Source organism: Bidens hawaiensis, unplaced genomic scaffold (genome assembly GCF_021521415.1).
Source record: "Bidens hawaiensis isolate Kalapana, Puna unplaced genomic scaffold, B.hawaiensis_p1.1 tig00057832_1, whole genome shotgun sequence".
Lineage (NCBI taxonomy): Eukaryota > Viridiplantae > Streptophyta > Magnoliopsida > Asterales > Asteraceae > Bidens > Bidens hawaiensis.
The window spans coordinates 12,452-22,531 of record NW_027500432.1 but is presented as its reverse complement, the minus strand read 5'-3'; the positions used below and the strand labels follow the sequence as shown (position 1 = coordinate 22,531).

The 10,080-nt window shown below is 39.2% G+C and overlaps 1 protein-coding gene across 1 annotated transcript; it reads left to right on the top strand.

The window, feature by feature from the left end:
* Positions 1-6,997: 6,997 nt before the first annotated feature.
* LOC143602047 (F-box/LRR-repeat protein At3g26922-like) lies at positions 6,998-8,981 on the top strand. Its single transcript, XM_077079295.1, has 3 exons — positions 6,998-8,149; positions 8,308-8,442; positions 8,949-8,981. Exons 1-3 carry the CDS (start codon positions 7,217-7,219, stop codon positions 8,979-8,981), a joined length of 1,101 nt encoding a protein of 366 aa, XP_076935410.1. The 5' UTR covers positions 6,998-7,216.
* The last annotated feature ends 1,099 nt before the right edge of the window (positions 8,982-10,080 follow it).

Below are 10,080 nucleotides of genomic sequence, written 5' to 3'. Positions count from 1 at the left end.
ACGTCATGTTGGATGATGTTGACCGAGCTTCCACCGTCGACTAGGATGCTGCGTACATAATGGTTAGCAATAAATAAAGTTATAATCAAAACATCGTGGTGAGGATCCTGGATGCTTGTCTTATCTTATTCGTCAAAGAAGATTCTTTTGTCAGTCGTCAAAGTAGTGGATATGACTGGGTGGTCTCCGTTCTCCAACTTTGTTTCTTTGGCGTGTCTTTTTGCTAAGGAGAAAGAAGTACCGCATATATCTGAGCCACCGGAGATGAAGTTGATTACTTGTGCGTTTGGTGGGGGCGGAGTTTCTTTTTCTGGTACATCTTCAGGATCCTGGATCTTAGACTTTTTTCTTCCCAAGAGCTCTTTGAAATGACCTTTGCTCAGGAGGTATCCAATTTCCCTCCTTAAACCAATACAACCTTCTGTCTGATGGCCAAAGTCTTCATGGAATGCACACCACTTGGACTTGTCTTTGAAGGATGTTGTTTTCTCATTTTTTCGAGGCTACCTTGCTTTCTCTCCAAGATCCTTCATGGCACAAATCAAACCATGGGTATCAACAGAGAAGCAATACTCGGAAATACTTGGGTAGTCCTCGTCATCTTCTCCTTCTTCAACTACCCGGACATTTTGATTGTTGGATTTTGAGTACGGCTTTGAGTCGTTGTTCCTGAATGAGGATCCTTGTTTCTGGTTAGGTGACTCTTGTTTCGTTGGAGCTCCTAACCGTTCTTGGATCTTCTTGTCATCTTCTAGTCTTATAAATATGAGTGCCCTGTTTCTGACTTCATCTAAAGTCCTGCATGGAGTCATCACAAGATCGTCATAAAATGGGGAGCCCCTTTGAAGTCCCATCTTGAATGCTTCAACAGCCGTAGCCATATCAAGACCAGGGATCTTTAGGGCCTCCCTGCCAAACCTTGTAACAAAATCCCTAAGGGATTCATTATAAGGTTGGACAACTCTATACAAATCACTAGTTAACTTCTCAAATTTCCTACTACAAAAAAATTGGCTGTTGAACAAGTTAACTAAATGCGAAAAAGAAGTAACAGAATAGGGAGGAAGACTTAGCAGCCATTTAAGTGTAGATCCTGTTAGTGTGGATCCGAAACCCTTGCATAGACAAGCCTCCTTAAGTTTTTCGGGAATTGGATTGATTTCCATTCTCTCCCTATATTGAGCCACATGCTCTTCGGGATCAGTTGTCCCATCATACACCTTCATGTTGGGGGTTTGAAATCGTTTTGGGACTTCAACATCACAAATAGGTGGAGCAAATCTGGACAACTTGTGGCTTCCTTATGGTATTTCAGGGATTGGACCGACCACTCATGGCACGCTGGATATCATATCCTTAAGCTTCTGAAGTTCCTTAGCCATAGCCTGGTTGATACCTGTATCCTGCATAGAGTCAAGGTTAGTGTCTAAGGATATATGATTATACGTGTTACCTCCCGGTTGATTGAACTTTGGTATCCCAGAAGTGTAGTCAAGATAAGAAGCATCTGCTATAGGAGTTGGTTCACCATAGGCAATGGTTTGCATGGGGATTATGTCTCTTTCATGAACCTCTGAGGATCTTTGATGTTGCACCCCTGAGGATCCTTGATTCTGCCATAAGGATCCTTGAGGTTGGGAGCTGAAGGATCCTTGGTGATACATCCCAGAGGATCCTGGTTGAAGGAACGAGTATCCTTGAGTTTGCTGACCCATGGATCCTTGTTGAAGGATAGATGATCCTTGTTGAAGGAACGAGGATCCTTGAGTTTGCTGACCCATGGACCCTGGTTGAAAGATGGACGATCCTTACTGAAGGATAGAGGATCCTTGAGCATGTTGAGCAACAGATCCTGGAGTAGTGAAATCCAGCACCCTAGGAATCAAGGGAGTCTGATCCTCCGCTGGCCTCTTTCTTTTCTTGAGATCTTCAATTTCACGAAGGATCTTCTGATTAGTCTTGTTCTGCTGCTCCATCTATGCTTTAACCTGTGAAAACATAGCAGAAACATCATTGTTAGAGTTAACCACCGATGTGGCAGCAGTGGTCTTTAAGCTCTGGAAGACTGGAATTTGTGTCTTGTTTCCAGCAGCAGCAGTCCGTGATGCTTCCGTGGTTGGAGGAGGCATCGACGACAAAGTCCTTGATGAGAGAGGAACCGAAGATTGCATGGTTGATGAAGCAGAGGTTGATTGAGAGGCCATTGATGGTGATATGGGTATGAAAGGTTGAATATTGATAAGGTATTTTCTGGATTATAGCACCAATTGCCCCACGGTGGGTGCCAAATTGTTTTGGACAAAAATCACTTAAGGATAATGTATCCAAATCTGTTATGTAAGGATTAGTGCTATGATGATAATAATGGATATGTAAGCGAAATAATGATGAACACAAGGATTTGGTACGAGGAAAAGCCCTTGATTATGATAATCTTACTTCGGTCAAAAACTAGCAAGGTAATCTTTGGTCGAATTGCTTCGGTCAAGGATTAACAAGGTAATCTTTGGTCGGATGGTACGTGATTATAATAATCTCCGGCACAAAAACCTCGGGTGATGACAAATCGTCTATCACCACTTTATTACTCAAAAATCGGGTTACAATGGTGGAGATTATGATCAGTAATACAATGATTTCTAAGTGTGTGTGTGTGTATTGCTGTTGTATTCGCAGTGGATTGTGTCCGTTTTTCCTAGCTGATCATAGCCTCTATATATACTTGAAATACAATAAGTAAACTCCTATTTTTTAGCCACTAATCAAGTCATTCCTTCTATTTCTTCATTGTAATTCTTTCCTTAATTATCCACGCGGTTTGTTGACTTGATTGCGAGATTATAGGTTGGAATTGGTAACTAGCCGTTATACCTGCCCAAAATATCAAGATAACAAAGGAAAATCGTTAATAAATAATAAGTACCGAGGATCCTTGATCCTGACAGGATCTGCAACATATTCTAAGGATAACTGATCCATATTGTATGCCAGGATAACATATCCACAGTGTCAAATTTCCGTGCACTAACAACATGAAAATGGTATATATAGAGAACAATTAGGTTAAATGGCTTAGGGACCAAGAAAACTCCAAACGGGCCATCCTCCATAATTAAACGGGCCGCCCCTTTTATCTTCTAATTGTCAACCAACGAACCCGACCCAAAGGCCTTCACTAATCCTAACAATATTTATCTATTAAATAAAATTTCATCTCTATCTAATAAATAAAATAGATAATTATCTCTAATTGCAATAATTAAATAATTAATGAGATCGATCCATTGGCTCGAACCGGCCCCACCTTCCCGACCCATAACTCGGTTCGGGAATTAACTCCAACAATCACCCCCCTTAATTTCCAAACCAGAATAGGCGGACCTTCAACCTCGAACATATCTCTTTTGTTCTGTTTAAGTTGACCCACGATCTTGACCTTCTCGGCTTTAACAACCATATTGGTCCTCATCTTCTTGGTCTTCACTTCTTGGAACTTCTCTTGATCCATGACTTTGTTCTTTCGGCTCTCCCAAAATCGACCTCCTTTAAGACCTAGTCCCCGACCATTCACTCGGCCGCATGAACTCGCATAACCGCTCCTTTGGTTGCGATTCTTGTCATCTAATCGAGCGAACAACAGTTTTCCTTGATCCCCTTTTGTTCCCAAATAGTTTAACTTAATTTGAATGGCGTGGATTTCTTAACATAACCCGGAACTCCCATGGTTAATTTAATCGTGTATAACCGGCTTCTCGTTCGAAACACCTTCATCATAAGTTTACCCTCGTCATCGTACAAGAGCAAATAATTTTCCTTCATATGAACATTACACCCGTTCTCCGTTGCTTGATCGAGACATATTATATTATCTTTCAAACTTGGTATAAAATAAACATCAGTTAAAACCTGATCACCTCCGGTTTCGATTTTAACAAAATCTTTCCTTTACCGCATATATCAACACACGATCCATCCCCGAATTTTAGCTTACCCATTATATTTTTGTTGAGTTCAGAAAAATACGACTAATTACTTGTCATGTGGTTCGACGCTCCGTTGTTGAGATACCAAGTGTCATTTTCCACTTTCTCGGCTTCAAGCCTTTTCGGGTTAACTCGTTCTTCGTTTAAGTAAACCGTTTCTTGTGGATTTAAATAACCTGCCAAATCATGATTGGCTGGTTCATTCATTTGAGTGAGATTTGTTTCCTGATTTTCTTCTCTTCGTTCCGGACACGAGGACGCAAATTGTCCCATCTCGCCAGACTAAAAAAAATTAATCTGGGAGCGGTCTTTCCTTTCTCTTACTCGTCCTTCGGTTTGGTACAATCCGTGTCCTCCGGTTTCCCGGCCTCTTCCACATTCCCATGAACTCGACCCACCTTTACCTCGGTTACCGGACTAATCATACGATTTGCCTTTGTAACTACCTTCTGATTGACTGAAAAGTAACTGACTTTGAGACTCAGGCGCGCTCTCTTCCTCGTAAACGTTCCTCAAACGCCTTAAGTCTTCCTACAACATCTTCAAACCTCATACTATCGAGATCAATAGTTTGCTCGATTGAGGCGACCAGGTTGAAGTATTTGTCTGGAACCGCGTCGAGTAACTTTTTCAACAAAACATCTTACTCGAATACGTGACCAAGACCCGTTGCCTTTGAAACCATACTGGTTATTTTTCCCGCTAACTGATCAACAGTCTCGTTTTCCGCCATCTTGAGTTTCTCAAATTCACTTTTCAACGTTAGGAGTTGAGCCTTTTGAACTCGCTCGGACCCAACAAATTGTGCCTTCAAAGCCGCCCATATTTCTCGAGCATTCTTGTATTGAGCAACCTGAAGAAGAATATTACCTTCCATAACTTGGAACAAAAACGACCTTGCCATTTTATTCTTCTTCGCATCAATAGTCGCACCCTCTTCCGATTGAAGGACTTCCCGTAATCCTTGATCGTCCAAAATCTCTTCCACTACAATCGCCCATGTGATGTAATTTGTTCCGTTCAGCTTTGTAACCTGCAGTGATATCCCCCCGTTCGCTTTGGGTGGGATTATCGGTCTTTCTTCGGCATCTGCCATTGACGCCTTTTTTCTTCCGTCGGTTACACTTAACGGTATCGAACTCCCTTGCTTCAGTCCGTTGAAACAAGTACAAACAAAACAGCCCTGAACAACTTTTCAGAACCGAACCCTTTTACTCGCTTAACACGATCACAAATACTGCTTGAAAAACAACGAATCTTGTGCAAAAGAAAAAAAAATAACTGCTTAAAAATTATGCCTTTTTCTTCTGCAACTTTTGTCCTCAATAATCAAAGTACACTTTGACTTTTATTTGACATGTTTCCGTAACCTGGATCCTCAAAAATTAAACAACTTTTATATGACCCCTTTTTCTTTACCCTTGTTTAATATAGGGGTGCAAACGAGCAGAGCTCAAGCTCAACCAAGCTCGAGCTCGGCTCGTTTCGAGCTCTATTTCCAAAGCTCGAGCTCAGTTCGTGAGTAGATTTTTCAAACTCGAGCTCGGCTCGTTTACCATTTATAATTTATTTTTCAAATAATATAATTATATATATATATATATGTTTTTTTCTATTATAATTTTTTGTATAAAATAATATATATTATTTAGTTATTTTTATTTATTTTTTATAACATGATATATATATATATTAATAATTATTAAATATATATTTTAAAAAAATATATAAATGGCAGGCTCACGAGCCGGCTCGAGCTCGCTAAGTGAAGCTTTGGCTCGGGCTCGCTTATTAAACGAGCTTACTTTTAGGCTCGAGCTCGGGCTTGATTAAGCTCGGCTCGTTCGAGCTTTTTAACGAGCCGATCTCGACTAGCTCGCGAGCAGCTCGGCTCGTTTGCACCCCTAGTTTAATAGTAAAAACAAGTCCACTAAAAAGACAAAACCTGCTCGTTTGCCTTCTTGGTAAAAACAACACAAACATGAAACTCAGAGAAGCCGTTCACCTGCTACAAAACTCACAAATCCAATTATCCAATTCTCGCCGCCGAACAATCCTTAGCTCGCCGTAGAACTGAACCCTCGTTCTTGAACTCAACAAACCCAACGCTTGCCTTGCTTGAACAGGACCTGCGAAACTTGTTGAAACCACACAAACCCGAACAAATTCCTTCTGTTCGATCTACAACCCTCGTCTCGCCGCTCGAACACAAACCCGGTTGTTCTTGGTTTGCTTCTCCTGCGATCTTGGGGTTATTCAATCAATGCTCTGATGCCAATTAATGGCCCTTATCGATTTAAACACGAGAATATATTTGACACAACTCACCAATTTTATTAATTAAGAAAATAACTCAAAACTTGATCAATTCTCTCTTAACCCTTACATTAATTTTTTGGGGTTATATAGAGGCTCAATTACAATTAGAGTAAAACACAAACTCCTATTTATCTATTAAATAATATTTCTCTCTCTATCTAATAAATAAAATAGATAATTATCTCTAATTGTAATAATTAAATAATTAAAGAGATCGATCCATTGACTCGAACCGGACCCACCTTCCCGACCCATAACTCGGTTCAGGAATTAACTCCAACAAAAATCACGTTAGAGATAGTTTTCGATAGACTTTAAGAAAGTTTTATACTTTTGATCTCTCATCTCATCACATCAAAATGTCTATTTTAAGAATTCTCACTTAATTAAAGTCGTTCAAAAAACAAGATATTTTGCTTAAAAGAAGTAAAGACTTGCTCTCAAGGATCCATCTCACGATACAAATTGGCGATCAATCAGTCCCAGCATTCGTAACCACACGAACAACCAGCAAGTTTTCATCTGCAGGTATGTCAGCCGTCTTAGATGTTACTCAATTCTTTTATTGTTTCAAATCATGTAATTGAAACAAATAGTACATGGATTATCATCGGTTTTGATTTATAGTTTTACTTTCTTTGATATTGATCGAAAAAAATATTCTTGTGTTATAAGTTGCTAGGGTTTAGCCTCTATATCTGAACGGTGAGTATAATTAATACTATGAAATTATTAAACTTTTAAAAAGTCTTTGGACCTCACTAAATTTGTTTTTCTTGAATTTAAGTGGGTTGCAAATTTACAAAGAAGAAAGGAATGATTAAGCAGCTTATTACTATGAACTCATAACATTTTTCAGGTTTTGGAGCCGAAAACAACGCGAGTGAACGGATACTTGAAGCCATAGAGCGAGAATGATAAAAGAATTCAATAGATTAAGTATAGTTCCAATTTTGTCGGATGTCTCCGAAGGGACGACTGATAGATTAAGTTTCTTGCCAGATGATCTTATCCTTAAAATATTCTCTTTTGTTAGTACAAAAGATGCTGTTAAAACTAGTGTTTTGTCACCAAGATGGAGGTATGTGTGGACTTCACTTCGCCATCTCAGTTTCTCAAGTGACGATTTCTCTATGATGACCAAGTTCTCCAACTTTGTTACCATTGTCCTCTGTCGTCACAGTAAGCAAGCTCAATTGTCTTCTGTCAATCTTTATCTTTGTGCGAACGATGGCCAGGATGTTCTCCAACGGATTATGAACTATGCATTCTCTCGCAATGTCCAACACATGAACTTTACATGCTTGTCTAACAAGTACATTCAATTCCCTCTGTCTCTTTCAAGTTCCCAGACTCTCAAACATTGCGATTGCGTTTCATCTCTAACAACATTGCATCTTGATCGTATCGTATTATATGATGGCTTTTTCTCCAAGTTCCCCAACTTGGAGAGTCTGACCTTAATTCACTGCAGCATGATGAGATCGAACGTGTTAAGGATTTGTCATCCTCGACTTTCTAATCTCTCGCTTGACAACGGAGATTATTTATCAAAGACCACCAATGTGGTTACACCTCAACTAAAAAATCTAAATATTACAAATATTAGTAATAGCTATATAATTTCTGCACCCGAGCTTGTTTCCATTCTCTTCCAAGATTCCTGCCCGTTCACGTTCTCAAGATGCTCCAGCCTTTTCAAGTTATCAACAGATGGATTCCTTTCTTTGGAAAAGGCACAACTGTCTTTACGCTATCTAGACCATTCAGATGCTCCTGATATTATTAGTCTGCTTGAGAAGCTCCACAATGTCAAAGCTCTTTCGCTGAGCATGGAAATCATTAAGGTATTCGCTATTCATGTTTCTTCAAGTTAAATACATGAACTTACTAGAATATATATACTTCTTTTTACCGTATGTAACAGTTAGGCATAAAATAACGCTTGCATTAGATTATTCTATTTTTTGCATATTGTTTGTTTTGATGAATATAATTTCTACAGCTTCTGAATGCTTCCGTGGAACTAATCTCACACCAACCATCCTTGTTTGCTCAATTAAAGAGTTTCAAGATTCTTCCAAAAGTTGTGTGCGTGTGGAATCATGACCACACGAGATTTATCATGACCACATTGACGGTATATATATATGATGATGTAAAATATATAACGCATTGCTAAAGTAGGAGGAAGCGTAAAGGGCAAACCATGGAGCAACGTTAAGGTCGTTCCCATGTGAAACATATTTCATCAAGTTTCATTAAAACTTGTTTTTCATAAGCTATCTCCACCTCAACAATCTTTTTAATACAGTTAATTTACTTTCAGAAAAAAATACACGCATCTAAAAACATAACATTCTTGGCAATCAAAAGACATTATATCATTCGAAAACTCAATCAATACAACCTACTCTACACGTAGAATATCGGGATTACCTTTAATTTAGTTATGAAAACTGGGTCCTTAAATCACTGGGCATAAGCCCAAGATTTTTATTGTTTTTAAACGAGTGCAGAAGGTTCTTCATAAATTTGACACCTCCTTTGCGGCAGTGCGTCTTTCTTCTTTGCACACATGATTATTTCGTATAATATGTTACATGATTGGTAATATTACTAGTCTTTTATATGTTGTCTTTACAGATGGCTGATGGGTTGGGTTTGTGTTGGAAGTAATTTCGGACTCCAAGTCACAAGTCGGTGAACTTGAGGGACCAATATTGACAAGTAGGTCATAGTGGTTATGTTTCCTAATTGTATTGTAATTATAATTGGTAATGTCTTGGCTAGCAAGTTAGGTTAGTCTATATAAACTGGGTTATGGTTAGGCATTATAGAGGGTGGTGTGAGATGCAACCGAATTAGGGTTCATCCAAGAGATACACACGAGATGTAACCGAGTTAGGGTTCATCTAGATGTAACCGAGTTAGGGTTCGTCAAGAGTCAAACCGAGTTAGGGTTTAAGGGTTGTAATCAGCTTTTTGAGTGAGATTTTCTGATTAATAAACAAGAGTTATTCGTTTAGTTTGTGTGTTGATTATCGATACGGGACTTGAATTGGTATCACAGCCAAGTTTCAAGAAATCGATAATCGGTTGGCGCCAAGCGGTGGCTTGAGGAGAAGCTATCGGCGCATATCGGAACCAAGTTGGGTTTTCGAATCGGGTTATATTTGTAAGCAGGTCAAGTCGGATCTGTGTAAGTGATACGGATACGCCGAAGCAGCGGTGTGAGTAAATATTGTTACGACGGCAGCGAGTAGGCTGTTACGGTGACGATAGGAATTCTGAAATCGGTAGCTACGAGCGGAGGAAACATCGAGTTTCTGATCGGCGACTTGCAGGTGAGTTATACCTGTGATCGGTGTTATTCAAGGGGTTTTTTGGATCCAGCTGATTTAATTATTGCTGCCATCGACCCAAGAAGGAAAATAGGACAATTCGATAAAGTTACGACTTACGAGCGTTTCTGGTTTACATAAATTGGTGAGGCTTTGTGATTAATTAATTAATTAAAAAAAAGGGAGGTCACACAAGTCCAGAATTGGTATGCCCATGTGGTTACGAAGGAGAGAAAAAAAAAACATAATAAATTGTTAAAATTAATGTTTTTCTTTTGCTTGAAGTTAACATTTTTTTTTGAGACTTCGGTTATAGCGACGGGTTGCGATTGAGTAGGTTTGGTGACTAGATTCCGTGTTGCGAGTGAGCAGAGGCTTTAGCATACGGATTTTTGGTGAAGTTTGTTTGAGACTTGTTTTTGAGTTCGATCAAA

Bases quoted from the DNA above. Each gene is read 5' to 3' on its own strand.
- LOC143602047 (XM_077079295.1), top strand. From the start codon at position 7,217: ATGATAAAAGAATTCAATAGATTAAGTATAGTTCCAATTTTGTCGGAT. The intron at 8,150-8,307 runs GTATTCGCTATT...TAATTTCTACAG, and splicing joins TGAGCATGGAAATCATTAAG to CTTCTGAATGCTTCCGTGGA. The intron at 8,443-8,948 runs GTATATATATAT...TTGTCTTTACAG, and splicing joins TTATCATGACCACATTGACG to ATGGCTGATGGGTTGGGTTT.